Source organism: Aegilops tauschii, chromosome 5 (assembly GCF_002575655.3).
Source record: "Aegilops tauschii subsp. strangulata cultivar AL8/78 chromosome 5, Aet v6.0, whole genome shotgun sequence".
NCBI classification, from domain to species: domain Eukaryota; kingdom Viridiplantae; phylum Streptophyta; class Magnoliopsida; order Poales; family Poaceae; genus Aegilops; species Aegilops tauschii.
This window is the reverse complement of record NC_053039.3, coordinates 534,396,503-534,412,506: the sequence shown is the minus strand read 5'-3', so window position 1 is coordinate 534,412,506 and position 16,004 is coordinate 534,396,503. Positions and strand designations below refer to the sequence as shown.

The 16,004-nt window shown below is 45.9% G+C and overlaps 2 protein-coding genes and 1 long non-coding RNA gene across 3 annotated transcripts; 2 read left to right on the top strand and 1 right to left on the bottom strand.

The window, feature by feature from the left end:
• The first annotated feature begins 522 nt into the window (after positions 1–522).
• LOC120964148 (uncharacterized) lies at positions 523–1,364 on the top strand. The gene is made up of 3 exons (XR_005755797.3): positions 523–658; positions 867–966; positions 1,074–1,364. It is a non-coding gene; the product is annotated as an uncharacterized lncRNA (long non-coding RNA).
• An 803-nt stretch (positions 1,365–2,167) lies between these two features.
• On the top strand, positions 2,168–6,869 carry LOC109784727 (triacylglycerol lipase SDP1). Its single transcript, XM_020343327.4, has 4 exons — positions 2,168–3,522; positions 4,109–4,975; positions 5,452–5,595; positions 5,692–6,869. The coding sequence occupies exons 1-4, from the start codon at positions 2,968–2,970 to the stop codon at positions 6,691–6,693; spliced, it is 2,568 nt and encodes an 855-aa protein (XP_020198916.1). The 5' UTR covers positions 2,168–2,967; the 3' UTR covers positions 6,694–6,869.
• Positions 6,870–7,020: 151 nt separating this feature from the next.
• LOC109784728 (zerumbone synthase) lies at positions 7,021–8,942 on the bottom strand. The gene is made up of 2 exons (XM_020343328.3): positions 8,761–8,942; positions 7,021–8,096 (listed from the first exon to the last, which is right to left on the bottom strand). Exons 1-2 carry the CDS (start codon positions 8,808–8,810, stop codon positions 7,295–7,297), a joined length of 852 nt encoding a protein of 283 aa, XP_020198917.1. The 5' UTR covers positions 8,811–8,942; the 3' UTR covers positions 7,021–7,294.
• Between the last annotated feature and the right edge of the window lie 7,062 nt (positions 8,943–16,004).

The following is a 16,004-nucleotide window of genomic DNA, read 5'->3' as shown; positions in this document are numbered from 1 at the left end:
GCCTGACATTGATTTGGGTACATCCTAAGATTTCCATTGGAAGAAATAAATGGTAGGTCTTAACTTCCTATATTCCTTCATCAATTATCTTTAGTAATGACCCATTAAGTAATACATCAACGGATATGTACCAAAATCACACTATTATGTGACTATATATGCTACAGTTTCTATATGATATAGAGTCATCTCTTGCATACTGGCATGTACAGTATCAAAACACTTCAGTTCACCAAGAACCATGGGTGGCTTGTAATGTCCATCTTGACCCTATAGAGTTATTGATGACCTCTTGCCTATTGAGAAGTATGAATGTCTCGCATTAATTTGGGTACATCCTAATATTTCCCTTTGAAGAAATAAATGGTAGATCTTAACTTTATATCTTTAGTACTTATCTTCTGTCATTAATTATCTTTAGTAATGATCTAATAAATAGTATCAATTGATAGGTACCAAATCACACTATTATGTGACTATATATGTTACGGTTTCTATAGGATATAGAGTCGTCTCTTGCATACTCGCAAGGATCTGAACTTTAATTCACAAAGAACCATGGGTGGTCATTTCTGCCTCCTTGTTTCTTTTTGCTTGGTCGCCATTCTTTTCACCCATGCACCGCTAGCGGCTACCTATCAACTTAAATCTAAGTCAGGTGATCCTTCTTTAATTTGTACATATAGATCTTACACGAGAAGTTTAGATCTATTCTGAACTAGTGTAGGTATGCAAAAAATTCAGACTAATTTTTGTCATCCTTTTCATAAAATAAGTTGTCAAAGAAATATAATTCCATGTTCTTCACATAGTTAACAATTTTTCGATCATAGACAATGACTAATAGTCGTATTTTGTTTTTTCAGATGATTTCACAAAAGAATCTTTAGAGTATATCCCGCTTGACTACCATGATATAGCTCCAACTCCCGTCACCCCCATTACACCAGCACCGCCATGCATAGGGTAATTTCAATGTTGCTCTAGTGTAATTAAGTTATGTATACATACAAGCGTATTGTTTACCTTATGCTATTTTGGCTTGCTAAATAATTAATTATATGTTTCTACAGTTGTCATTCCTCTACGGATCAGGAAAAGCCACCTACTGCACAACATTCACAAGTCAGTGAAGATAAGTCGCCATCACATGAAAAGGAGAAAAATAAGGCGACACAAAAACATGTGTCATTTTAAAATGAGTTTTACACCTTCATGTAGTATGTAATGACTTCTCAACAACATATGCATATGTTCTAATCAATAAGACCCATCTAGTGAATGATCTACTATCTTTCTGTGATATATGTGGTCCATCTTGTTATTTGGAAACATGAGAGTCAAAGCTTGCATTGTGAAACAAAGGCATGGTTCACATATATGTGAATCTATCTTCCTTTTTCAGAAATACCTAATGCAATTCACACACACACACACACACACACACACACAGTCGTGGGGCATGAAGAATCGTTGGCGCCTGCATTCATCGAAGCTTCGTGCAGTGATGTTGGTTGATCGATGTGCACCTTTTGGTGGTTCGGGTCTGTTGTGTTCATGGCCAGTAAATCTTAAACCGGTTGTGTGCTATTAGTCGGGATTTTTTTTAATCATGTAGTGAGTGTTTCGTGGTGAGCGCTCGCAACGTGTTTCCTACTGGTGCCTCAACTCGCAACTGTCTTTTCTGTCCTCTTTTGTTGCTTGTTAGAACTGGATATTTTTGTTAAGCAATTAACAGACAGTGAGTTAAATTGCTGGGGAAAACACTTTTATACAGGGATTAATAAATTGATAATGTTATCTGACGAACATTAGCTGGGAAGGGGGTGGCAAGCAAACACATTTTCCTGGCAATTTTAGTTGCAACGCGGGATCAAACGGTGACAATTTTAAAAGGAAAATGTCTTTCTCTAAAGAAATTGTCTATGCTATTATGAAGAAATTGCCAACCCACCTACAACTAAAACTGCTATCTAAACGTTCGCAAATGTCGACCCTTCCGAGCAAACATCCGCCGGTTAAGAGGGTCCTTAAAAATCACATTTGCTCGACCATGATTTTATAATTAGGGAAAGAAAACATCCACAAACCCTTTTCAGGTTATGATATTTTTCAGGTGCAACTGTCGGTTTACTCCTACCGTAGTCCACAGCCACCACTGTGCTTTGTCGATACGGGCACGACTCATTTGGTCACGGCCACTTTCCCGATCCCTTCTCGTTGCGGCCTCCGACGTCCTCCCCTGCCCCACCCAACTGCTTCCCGCGAAAGCAACGAACCCATCATCATCAAATCCGGTGACCGATCCGTCATCCTCCTCCTCGCGGTCGCAGCGCCATTAAAATTCCTCCCACTCCCATTCCCCCGCCTCCCGTATCCCGCAGCTACAGCTAGCTGGAGGATTTTGCGTCCACGCCTGCCCCACTCCTCGCCGAGTCCCAGTCCCAGTCCCCTTCACTTCCACGCGAAGAAGATTTTATATTCCTGCATAATCCCCCAGGCGATCGGATTTCCCATGTTGGAAGCTTGCGCGGAGTAGTTTCTCCATTTTCAATTGGGTTTTTATTGCTTTGCTTCTTCTTTCCCCCACGCTTCCTCCTCCTCGACGCGAGGCCGTGATCGGGATCGTGCGACCACTGTGCCTATTTAGGTCGCCGGGATCGCTGGTCCGGTAGCCGGCGCCGCTCGAAATTGGATCCTTTTACCTCGGTTTCGTGTCGCCGCGAGGCTCCGTCGTTCATTGGCTTGTCCGCTTACTATATCTCGCGTAAAGATCAGTTTTGGCTTTGCTGCCGGGAGTGGGTTGGTCAACACGATTTGGGGATTTTTACAGTCGAACAAAGGTTGCTTCTGCTGATAATCCGAGCTCGCTTTTTCTACCGAGCTCAGTTCGAGATTGAAATCGAGCTGGAGTTTTCCATTTTCTGACCTCGCCGGAGTCGCCGAGTGACTTCATTTCAGTCGTCAATGGAGGAGTCCGGGGAGGCGAGCATCGGGCCCTTCAGGATCGGCCCGTCGACGCTCCTCGGCCGTGGCGCCGCGCTCCGCGTGCTCCTGCTCAGCTCGCTCTGGCGCCTGCGGGCCCGGGCGCGCGCCGCGACGAGCGCCGCGCTCTGGCGTGCGCGCGGGGCCGCGCTGCCCATGGCGGCGTCCTGGCTGCACCTCAGGAACACCCACGGCGTCCTCCTCGCGGTCGTGCTCCTCGGGCTGCTCCTCAGGAAGCTCTCCGGGGCGCGCTCGCGGCTGGCGCTGGCGCGCCGGCGTCAGCTCTGCAAGAGCGCGATGCGGTACGCGGGGACCTACGAGGAGTGGGTGCGCGCCGCCAAGGTGCTCGACAGAATGACCGACCAGGTCAATGAGTCGGACTTCTACGACGTTGAGTTGATCGGGAGCAGGCTCGACGAGCTCCGGCGTCGGAGGGAGGAGGGGTCGCTCCGGGACGTGGTGTTCTGCATGCGCGGCGATCTCGTCAGGAACTTGGGGAACATGTGTAATCCTGAGCTGCACAAAGGCAGGTTGGAGGTATTTGACATAATAGCACCTCTCATTCTTTTTTTGTCTGTTCTAGTATTACAAGATGTTTTTCTATACCAAGGTTGTGGTAAATGGCTATATTTAGAAAGTATAGGAATCAATTGTCTCATTCTTTTGGTTCTTCTCCATTATCTAAATTTACGCATATATGTTGGGTCATTGCACTTCTTATTCTCCAGTATCCATTCGCTTATTCTTAGTATCTATGCCGATTTATTCTTAGTATATATGCCAAAGGCATTGTCAATTGTTATAGTTGGTTCCTACAAAAAGGTTGGCTGAGTGTTTCTATGTTACTACAAACCTATAACAAGGTTTATTACTGTTTTCAACTGAAAATTATGCACTGTCAAATGCTGAATTGACTATACTGTCTTCCATTTCTTAGTATTTATGCTGAGGCCATTTTCAAATTTTATAGGTGTTCCTATAAAAAAAATTGGCCAAGTGTTTCTATGTTACAGACCTATAACAGGGTATATTACTGTTTCAACTGAAAATTATGCATTGTCAAATGTTCAATTAACTGTACTATCTTCCATTCTGGTTACACAGTTGATCTATTGTAATGCAGGTGCCTAGGCTAATAAAAGATTTCATTGACGAGGTTTCGACTCAACTGAAAATGGTGTGTGAATCTGATACAGATGAATTACTTTTGGAAGAGAAGCTTGCCTTTGTTCAGGAAACCAGACATGCCTTTGGAAGGACTGCGCTACTCTTAAGTGGGGGTGCTTCACTGGGGTCATTCCATGTAGGTGTAGTGAAAACTTTGGTTGAGCATAAGCTTCTTCCTCGGATAGTGGCAGGATCGAGTGTGGGTTCCATTATATGCTCAATTGTCGCTACCCGGACATGGCCTGAGATTGAGAGCTTCTTCATAGACTCACTACAGATCTTAAAGTTCTTTGATAGGATAGGTGGAGTTTTTGCTGTTACAAAACGGGTTATGACTTATGGTGCACTTCATGACATTAGCCAGATGCAAAGGCTTTTGAGGGATCTCACAAGTAACTTAACATTTCAAGAGGCTTACGACATAACTGGCCGTGTTCTTGGGGTCACTGTTTGCTCTCCTAGAAAGAATGAGCCACCTCGCTGCCTCAACTACCTGACATCACCACATGTTGTCATTTGGAGTGCTGTAACTGCCTCTTGTGCATTCCCGGGCCTCTTTGAAGCTCAGGAGCTGATGGCAAAGGATAGATTTGGCCACATAGTTCCCTTCCATGCTCCCTTTGCCACAGATCCAGAACAAGGTCCTGGAGCATCCAAACGCCGGTGGAGGGACGGAAGTCTGGAGATGGATTTGCCAATGATGCAACTGAAGGAGTTGTTCAATGTAAATCATTTCATTGTGAGCCAAACTAATCCTCACATCTCTCCACTCCTCCGAATGAAGGAGATCGTCAGAGCCTATGGAGGCCGCTTTGCCGGAAAGGTTTGTTTCTGACCTTTAATTATGTTAGGTTAATGGTTTGTGTGTGGTTTATCTTAGCATGCAGGACTTTAGCTCTTGCTGCAAGTAATTTAGAATTGTTCTCCTGCTCTTGAATACTAGCTCATCATTTCCCCACACACAAAAAGTTCTCATCATTTTCCCACGTGTTGCTGCACAATGCCTAACTGTCTACTATAGATTTCTTTTCTTCTAAATGGAGGGTTTCCCCCCGGTCTCCGCCTAACTGTCTACTAGATATATGCAATAACTGGCTAATGGTAGGATGGGTTGCTATTATTATTTGATGGAGGACATCCAAGCAATGTTCTGTAGCAAATACATTTGCACCTAATTTATCTTACAACTTTGTTATTGTGATTCCATATCTTCACTGAACACTAGACATTGCTATGCCTTCCGAATGTCAATTCATACCTGTTGCGTTACCAGCTCTAATTCTGATCTAAATTGTATAGCTTGCTCGTCTTGCTGAGATGGAGGTGAAGTATCGATGTAATCAAGTTCTGGAAATTGGCCTCCCACTGGGAGGACTTGCAAAGTTGTTTGCTCAGGATTGGGAAGGTGATGTCACCATGGTTATGCCAGCAACAGTAGCTCAGGTACCTTTGTTAATAATATCTTCATAGCTTGCATAGGTAATGCTGGTCCTTTGGATTCAAAATGCTCACCTTATATTACATCTTTTGAATTTGCAGTACTTGAAGATTATACAAAACCCGACATATCCAGAGCTCCAAATGGCTGCCAACCAGGGTCGCAGGTGCACATGGGAGAAGATCTCTGCGATCAGAGCAAACTGTGCAATTGAACTTGCATTGGATGAATCCATAGCAGCCCTCAACCACAAACGAAGGCTAAGAAGAAGCATTGAAAGGGCAGAAACTTCTTCCCAGGGATATACCGACAATGTTCGAGTCAAAACACCAAGGAGGGTACCATCATGGAGCTGCATAAGTCGAGAGAATTCATCAGGATCTCTCTCAGAAGATCACTTCGCGGCCGCCATTTCATCCAATCACCAAGGTACTATTCGAGTTGATGGTGCACCAAGCACGTCTCATCATGTTCGTCATAGGTCACATGACGGAAGTGAGAGCGAATCAGAGACCATCGACCTAAATTCATGGACCAGGAGTGGCGGGCCCCTGATGAGGACTTCATCAGCTGACCAGTTCATCAACTTTATCCAGAATCTCGAGATTGAGTCCGAGTTTGATGGGGTTCATACAATAGAGGGTGGCAATGCAGGTATTTTCACAGGACCCACATTTCCTAGAGATCCATATCCAACCAACATTTCCAGAGCTACTACACCAGACGGCCCAGATAGATGCACAGAGGTTTCTGAAACAGAGTCATGCAACAGTACTAGCAACGTAAGCATCGCTGTGTCTGAAGGAGATCTGCTGCAACCTGGGAGGACTACCAACGGGATTCTACTTAATTTTGTCAGAAGAGAAGATCTGATTGCTCGGCATAACGGCGATGCTGACGTGGCCGAGAGCTCCTTACCTCAAGCATATGTGGACAGAACACATTCAGAATCGGGTGACGCCATCTCAGCTGCTTCTGACAGCTCTGAAGATAACAAAGATGTGGCTGACTCGGACAATCCCTCGGTTTCTCATACAGATTTTGTAACTCCGCCTCAACCCTCTGTTGACGATAACGAAGATGCTAAGCTAGATTTTAAATAATTCTTAATGGTTTGGTGCAGCAACAATGATGTACGTATATGATAATTGCAGTGTCTATTTAGAGAGCACTGCTGACAGCAGCATATCTGTTGTGTGAAGTAGATGATTGGTACTGATGATACATTGATAGAAGCCTTTCTTGGCGTCGACATAAATGGAATTCAGTGTTTGTTGTACCACAGGCTCTACCTGGTCAAGATTCTTCTGAACTAAACACACATTATAACAACTCTGGAAATCCATTTCTGTACACATATTCAGTTATCATATACATGCACAAAAATTCTGAGAAAATCATATATGAACTAACAGGGCTTCCAACTCAAATTTTCGAAGTTAACTGGTTTCTATTTCGCAGATATACTGCCACAGAAGTCTTTATGAAACTCTTAACTGAATGTTACACAAGGTCCTGTCACATCTCACAGGTTCAACAGAGTAATATCAATAATAATCAGCACTGTCCTTAAGCACTAATATAGAACAATTATCCAATTTTACACATGATCACCCACCTTATTGACATGCTAACACAGGCAAATCAGAAATGGTACTCAAATGCTTTCAGATACCAAGTAACAAATGCAGCTAAAGACTTCAACTAGTCCTCAAACGCCTTCAGGTTGCCATTCACAGATGTAAATCCACCGTCGACCACGAGGTTGAGCGCGCTGATGTACCTCGCTTCGTCGCTTGCCAGGTAGAGCACCGCCTCGGCGACATCCTTCGGCAGCAGATCAACACCTTTCAGGTTTGCCTCACTGCCAACAAAGGCCAGGAAGTCTCTCACTGCATCACCCTTTTGCTCCCCCTGGGGCAAATGCGGCATGGAGAGCGCTGTGGGCACGGCGTACGGCGACACGCAGTTCACCCGTATGCCATGCCTCCCCAGCTCCAATGCCACACTCTTGGTGAGACCCACCACTGCGTGCTTCGACGCGGTGTATGCGTGAGGCCCCATCCCTCCGATGACACTGGCAACGCTCGCCAACGAGACAATAGACCCCTTCTTGCTCGGGATCATGACGCGCGCCGCGTGCTTCATGCCCAGCAGCATGCCGTGCACGTTGATGTCGAACACCTTCTTGACATCAGCAAAGTCGAGGTTCCGGATATCGGTGACCTTGTCGCCCGTAATGCCGGCATTGTTGACCATGATGTCGAGGGTGCCAAACTTCTCGGCTGTTGCATCGACGGCCCGGCTTATGTCTTCCTCGACTGTGACGTCGCAGTGGACGAACAGGACATCGGGGTCGCCTCCGAGGGAGTCGCGGAGCTGCTGACCGGCTTCATCCTGGACATCTGCTATGCAAACCTTGGCGCCGTGCTGTCTGAAGAGGCGGACGATGGCTTCGCCGATACCGGAGGCGCCGCCGGTAACCAGCGCAACCTTCCCTTCCAACCTTTGATCCAGAAAAGCAAAGCAGTCAAATTCACAGCAAGCAAACATAGTAATAATGATGGAATTCAGTAGCATGAATTAGTAATTCTGTTCAAAATCTTAGTCCTGGTATGCATTAAACAACCATGGCCCCGGTATTATCCACATGAGCCCCCATTGTAATGTAACCCATCACCATCACTTGTACTAACAAACTTGAAGCTTAATGTTTCTGCTCCACACTGTGAAAAACAACACAGGAAACACAGAGCATCCGCATTTCATTTCTTGCTCTAGCTTTCCGACGGAGCATCAAGGCGCGCATCATCCCTTATGCAACATGCAGCATCAATTTTTCGAATCTACTGCAGAAACCTTACCCTGCCTCCTGCAACATGCCACCTGAACTCCTGAAGAAAAAGACGCAGACACTGCAGTAAACGCGTGCTTCTCAGCCCTGGAGCAGAGGAGAGCAGAGCAGAGCAGAGGAGCGACGCGGCCAGCAAACTGCAAGGACCTCTCGCGTAACGCGAGCCACGCCATTGCAGGGCCATCAGACATCTAAAGCAGCGCTACTTGGGTTCGATCCGGTCAGGATCGAGCCCCTGCCGCGACAGATCATGGCGAAACCGGCAGCGACCGGGGGAAAGGGAGGAAGAGGAAGGAGGAGGTGAGCACACACGTACCGCGGCGCTGATGTGGAGGAGGAGGAGCTGCCGCCGGCGGCGGCCGACATCGTCTCGGGAGTGGAGCTCCGGCTTCGTTGCCGGGACGGGACGGGCGGGGCGGGGCGTCGTGGGGAGGCAGAAGCAGAGCGTGAGAGCTTCCACTGAATAATGCTCTTGCTGGTGGAGTGTGCGCTGTGAGATGCGATGCCCTAAATACAGTATGTGTTGTTGACTAAGGAAGAGTAATTAAGTTAATACGCTACACGTGGCCTCACGTGAGCTCCTGCTAGTGCGTGTTAGCAAATCAGTCCTCCGTCTCTGCGTTTATCAGACATCAGGCCTTCGAATCACACTGCTCTCTGTCTCGAGCAGTCGAGCTGGATCCTGCGGTGAGGTGTCCACCAATATGGGAAAGGTCGAGGGCCCCTGTGCATGTGTTCGCGTGGCACGATCATCAGGCGGCCGACCGACCGTCCAGCGAGGTTACCGATCTGTGACGGCCACGGAGATTGATATGGTCGGTGAGAGCACAAACAGTGGGAGGCGCAGCCGTGTCGCACGGCCGCTCACGGCAGATCAGATCACAGGCAGGCGTTGCCGCCACACCAAGGCCCACCCTTCGATGTTGACTTCGCCATGGCTTTTTTTGCTTGTTCGTTTCCCGGAGAATGACTAATCATCTTTTTTTCGTTTGTTTGTTTTCGAACTCGGGAATGATGGCTCATCTTCCGCACTGGTTTTTTCTCCAACTCGGAAATGACGACAGCATTATTTAAATGCGTATGGTCGACGTCCACTACTACGAAAATAACAACGACACTAATTTTGTGCTTCGAATTTTTTTTAACACAGTACAAACGCAAACGCTCATATACACGTGCATACACTCACCCCTATAAACGCACACACACGACCTACTTCTATGAGCACCTCCGAAAGACTGAGCCGGCATATCATCTTGAAATTTACAAAGTCATCGTAGGCACCTCGTCATCGACGGGAACGTCTCCTCCCACTGAATGCGCATCGCCGGAAATCCTGAAATAAATTCATAAATAAATGCGAGCACCAGGACTTGAACCCTGATGGGCTGAGGATACCACGGTCCCTCTAACCATCCAACCACAGGTTGGTTCGCTTTTGTGCTTCGAATTTGACAATCAATTTGACAGACGATGTGAATTATGTGTCACAAATTGTAGTGTTGAATACATATTAGAATAAAGTTTTAAACGTATAACTTCTATGACGTACGACTCGTACATTAATGGTTTAACTGACAAAAAGATGAAACAACGAGACTCCCGTTGATTTTCATTATAAAAAGGCCACCGTTCTATAAAGTATGACAAGCAAAAGGACACATGTAGCTAAACCCGTAAGTATACATGCAACTACCGGAACCAACAGCACGCAGCCAGAACAAGCATGACGAAACATGAGCTCCATAAATTACATACCAGTGAAAATACTCCAAGTTCCACAGATAGAACGTTGCACTCAGGAGCAAGCTAGAGTAGAATTAGCTGCATATCCTCCTAACCAAAAAATTCCACCCATGAACTCGGGCAAACGCCTCGCGCAAAACCTCGGCCTTCAACACTCCAGCCTCGGTTTCTCTTCTGCCTTGGCTTTTCTGCAGTATGCTCCAATATTTTTGAAAATAGTAGAGATTGGAAACAACAGCAGTCAACTCATCAGGATTTTCTTTATCAAAGCACGTTGTGTTTGTTAAGAATAAAGCGACGTCATTAGCGTTAAGAGTCGTCACGTGTGTCCAAAACGTCGTACGGACGCGAACGTCCGTACGGGCATCTTCTCGCGCCACAGGCGCCTATTGTAAACGGACGCCTCTCCGGAGGTGCCCCAAATCCTTGTATAAATAGGGCTTTGCCCAGAATCAATAAAACACAAGTTTTCATCAAATCTTTACACGTTATCCGCAACGCTAGCCTCGACCAACAGAGCACGAACAAGAAGAGATGAGAAGGTGAGATGGCAGGGATGAACCTGCATAGAATCGCCTCTGCCCTTGTTCGATTCATTGGACGGGAGATCCGTCAATCTGCCAGACGCCACAGTGCTGGTGTTCCTCGCCATTGGGGCCCAGGCAACGGCCGCCGTGGTCGCCGTGGTCGTCGGGATCACCCTGGCCCCACCGCCGCAGAGCAGGCAGGACCAAGCAACCCATCTGCCGCCGTCCACCATGCCTACCAGGCACCCCCAATGCCGGCCTTCGTCGCTCCGCCAATGGACTAGGCTCCCGCCGAGGCTGCAGCCCCGTTCCTGGGCGAGGAGGAGTTCTTCGACGCCGCCCAGGCCCCGCCACCGCCGGGCTTCTTCGGCAATGGCATGGACGCAGGCGTGGCCTTCTGTCCGGTGCACGGATACGGCCCTTGCCCTGCCCGCGATTTCTGCCCCGTGCACGGGTACGGGCCGTGCCCTCCACCGCCGGCCACTCCACCACCGGAACCGGAGGTCATCGATGAGCCGCTCGCCTACCCGGACCTCCCAACGCTGACGCCCGCCGACGAAGACGAGGAGCACTTCGCCCCTCCAGGCTATGGCCTTGTGCCCGCCATGATGTAGTGGGAGGTGACGCCGAACAAAGAGGAGGAGCAGTGGCTCAACTCCGTTGTGAAGCCGGAGCCAACCACGCCGGCGGAGACCGACGAACCCGGTGCCACCATCCCCGACCTCAACACTGCCACCGGCGTGAAGATCGAGGAAGCGGCATCGTCTTCCAAGGCCCCATCATCTCCGCCGCCTCTACCCCCGGCAAGCCCGCGAACGCCTCCACCGGTGGCTCGCCGGATCCTTCGCCGTTTCGCGGCGGCACTGGAGCAGCACCGCCCCGGCCTCCGCTCCGGCTCCTGGGCCTCTGCAGGCCTCCACCTCCCCGGCTATGCTGCGGGGGGGCGTCCTCCTCCTGAAGATCGCCGGCGCTGGGCGCCATCGGCGGCGGCCGGCGAGATCCCGTGGAGGTGGCGGTGGAATGGGGGGAATTGACCCCAACCGCCCCACCTCCCAGTCCCCCTTATCCGCTCGATGTCTCCATCAGCGGCGCCACCATGGGCCTGGGCCGAAAGGCCTCGTGGGCTGTGGCCCATGTTGCAACGACCAGAAAAAAAAAACGGGTTATAGGCTAGATTGCAGAAAAATCCTTATATTATCGGGATTTCGTGCATTAGTCCAACTACTAGTACTAATTTAGTGTTTGTCATGTTTTAGCCCCGTAAATTTGGGAATTCGCAGATAGGTTCAACTACTAGTGCTGTAATTAAGTACTTGTCATGTTTTAGGCCTTGTATCTCGATGTGATTATATATTGTACTCAATTAAATTGTGTATTGATGTTTAGACCATATTATTTCTATAAATCATTATATGTTCAATGTGTTTGCAATTTGCAATCCCTATAACATGTACAAATGGTACAATAATATTATTTTGCAATTGAAAATCATTTATTCTTGCAACTCAAATATTAATTCGCCATCAATTAAGTCCAAAAATGCCTATGTAGCACAAAAATAGACTTAATTCGAATAGAATTAATATGCAAATATTTATATAATCTAAACAAAGTTCAAGTCTTTACTTGAATTCACAACAATTGCAAAATTTATTACAACATGACCATGATGATTTTAATTTACATACAAGTAAATTGATCGAATATCTGGTTCTCAATCTTGTAGGACAAAATGATCGTCAAAGAATTTGAAGAGCTTGCGCTCGACGGACACAACTATCCTACATGGGCTATGGATGTTAAAATCAGTCTTTCATCCCGTGGAATTGCAGCTGCACTCATACCTCCTGCAGACTCTCCCAGAGAGGGAATTGCACAATTAACATAACAACAACAATATGCTGCTTTATACATAATAATGCACCATATACATCCAGATCTGAAATCTGAATATTTGATGGAGGAATCTCCAAGCAATATGTGGCAATCACTTAAGACTAGATATGAACAGCAAAAGGCAGTTATACTTCCTGAAGCTAGTCATGAGTGGACCCATTTAAGACTCCAAGATTTCAAATCGATCGGAGCTTATAATCATGAGGTTCATAAAATTTGTTCAAAGTTGCGGTTTTGCGAGAAGGAGCCTACAGAAGCAGATAAGATAGAAAAGACTCTATCCACTATGCTCCCAGCTGACAGGATCCTACAGCAACAATATCGTGCCTGCAATTATACAGTTTACTCTGAACTTATACATGTGCTCCTCCAGGCTGAGAAACACGATGAACTTCTGCTAAAGAATAGTAATCAACGCCCAGTTGGGGCCGCTCCTCTGCCTGAAGTACATGCAAATTTTCAGAAAAATACCAAGTTCAATGGTTCTTTCAAAGGCCAAAACAAGAACTTCAAGGGCAAGAGCAACCACAACAAGAAGAACAAGCCACAAAATTCAGACAAGGGGAAGGGCATAACAAAGAATAAGTTTGATAAAACTAAACTTTGCCAGAAATGTGGATGCTACAAGCATGTCACCAAAAAATGCCGCACCCCAAGACATCTGGTAAACCTCTACCTGCAATCCGTGAGACGTAACAGACCTACCCAAGGAGCAAGATATGAAGCTCACTTCAATCTTCAACCTGATAACAACAAGGAAGCTGGTTGTTCGCAAGATGTTCGAGGAGCACCAAGTAACAACAAGGAATTCCATATATCGCAGGACCCATGGACACGAGAATATGATGACCGAATACGCCGCCGACATGTTCGGGGACTTTGACTAGTCAATTGACTCCATTTAGATATTTTATTTGTTTACATCCATCAGATTGTTGTAATAAAAACATATTATTATTGTTATTATCATCATTCTATATTGTAAAAACACAATATATATTGTATCAGCACTTTGATATCAATAAAATTTGTATGTATTCTATATATTCAATAAAGTGTTTTTCATTAAACTGAAAATTCCACATTTTTAATATATAGATTTCTACGGGAATCAATCCAATGGAGGGGGAAATGTGCCTTGTGGACAGTGGCACCACAAACACTATACTTAGGGAAATAAAGTATTTCCAAACTCTTACAAAATTGAATGGAGATATTTTAACAATCGCTGGACGGGATGCGGTAATTGTTGGCAAAGGACGTGCCATATTTACCCTCCCTATGGGTACACAAATTGTAATTGAGGATGCTTTATTGTATCCCGATTCAACTCGTACCCTCATAGGTTATAGAGATATCCGCAAAAATGGTTTCCACATTGAAACTTATGAAGATAACAAAGAGGAATATCTCCTCTTTACCAAAGACAACGGATATGGCAAACATATATTTGAGAAAATTCCCTCTTTATCATCAGGATTGTACTACACGTACATAAAACCCGTAGAGCACGTTGCGTATAAGGTAATTTTTCAGAATGTAAATGCATTCCAAACTTGGCATGATCGCCTTGGTCATCCTGGTATAGGGATGAAGAGGAAAATTATCTGCAATTCCAATGGTCATGACTTAAATGAAGCTAAATTCCCACAATCTTCAGATTTTATGTGCACTGCATGTGCTACTGGGAAACTCATTTTAAGACCCTCATATCTTAAAATTCAAGCAAAACCACTACAATTCCTTGAACGAATTCAAGGTGGTATTTGTGGTCTGATCCAACCATTGTCTGGACCTTTTAGGTATTTCATGCTTCTAATAGATGCATCTACACGATGGTCTCACGTGTGTTTACTATCTACACGAAACCATGCATTTGCCAAAATAATGAGACAAGTTATAAAATTGCAAGCTCATTATCCTGAGAATCGAATTAAATCAATTCGAATGGACAACGCTGCTGAATTCTCTTCACATGCTTTCAATGATTATTGCATGGCATTAGGCATTGAAGTTCAGCACTCTGTCCCATATGTCCACACTCAAAATGGATTGGCCGAATCTCTAATTAAGAGAATTAAGCTCATTGCACGACCCTTACTAATGAATTGCAATTTACCAACTTCTTGTTGGGGTCACGCAGTTTTACACGCTGCTGACTTAATCCAATTGCGACCAACTGCATATCACAGCACTTCCCCTCTGCAATTAGTACGTGGAAACCTACCAAATATTTCCCATCTGCGTAAATTCGGATGCGCCACATATGTGCCAATCTCACCACCGCAGCGTACATCCATGGGCCCACACAGAAAATTGGGGATCTATGTGGGGTTAAAATCACCGTCAATAATCAAGTACCTTGAACCCCTCACGGGGGATCTGTTCACAGCCCGTCACGCTGACTGCATCTTCAATGAGGACCATTTCCCGGCATTAGGGGGAGACATCAAGTACCAAAAAGAATGCCCGGAAATCGATTGGAATGCCCAAGGCATTTCCTCCTCTGATCCACGTACTCAAGAAACTGAACTTCAAGTTCGGAAAATAATTAATTTGCAACACATTGCAAATAACCCGCCAGATTCATTTACTGACTATAAAGGTGTTACCAAATCCTACAATCCTGCTAAAAACGCGCCCGAAAGAGTGGAGGTACCAACAAAAACTACTCAACCCCCTGTTCAAAGGAAAAGGGGGAGAAGTACGGCCACGGAACAGGATTCAGCTCCTCACAAGCAACAAAGGAAACAGAGAAAGAAACTCTCTGAACCAGTAAATGTAAACCAACCTAGCATTGATAATCATCAAATGGGTAATATACACCCAGTGGAAGAACAACCTCCACAACCCAGCTCAGTTGTGCACAAACTAACTGGAACATCGGAACACCCAGACTCAATCGTATTGGGAAATCACGAAGAGTCACTAAGGGTGCAGGAAATTTCTATCAACTATGTTGATTCTGGAGAATCATTTGACCGTAAGACTACGACTGTCGACATATATTTTGTTGAAAACATTGCAGATACCCTTCTCACTGATCATGATCCAAAGACCATGGCAGAGTGCAAGAAACGCTCCGACTGGCCTAAATGGAAGGATGCAATCCAAGCAGAATTAGCCTCGCTCAATAAACGAAAGGTATTCACTGAAGCAATACCTACACCTCCCAGAGTTTTCCCCGTGGGATTCAAATGGGTTTTTGTTCGTAAAAGAAACGAGAACAACGAGGTGGTGAGATATAAAGCAAGGCTCGTAGCACAAGGTTTCACGCAGAAACCCGGCATTGATTTCACTGAAACATATTCTCCAGTAATGAGTGCAACCACTTTCCGATATCTTATATCTTTGGCAGTGCAAAATTGTCTATCTATGCAGTTGATGGACG

What these genes read in the sequence shown, in the direction of transcription:
- LOC109784727 (XM_020343327.4), top strand. Translation starts at nt 2,968, where the DNA reads ATGGAGGAGTCCGGGGAGGCGAGCATCGGGCCCTTCAGGATCGGCCCG. An exon ending in GAGGCCGCTTTGCCGGAAAG is followed by an intron (nt 4,976 to 5,451) that starts GTTTGTTTCTGA and finishes TAAATTGTATAG; the next exon opens with CTTGCTCGTCTTGCTGAGAT. An exon ending in TGCCAGCAACAGTAGCTCAG is followed by an intron (nt 5,596 to 5,691) that starts GTACCTTTGTTA and finishes TTGAATTTGCAG; the next exon opens with TACTTGAAGATTATACAAAA.
- LOC109784728 (XM_020343328.3), bottom strand. Translation starts at nt 8,810, where the DNA reads ATGTCGGCCGCCGCCGGCGGCAGCTCCTCCTCCTCCACATCAGCGCCG. An exon ending in TCCTCCACATCAGCGCCGCG is followed by an intron (nt 8,097 to 8,760) that starts GTACGTGTGTGC and finishes TCTGGATCAAAG; the next exon opens with GTTGGAAGGGAAGGTTGCGC.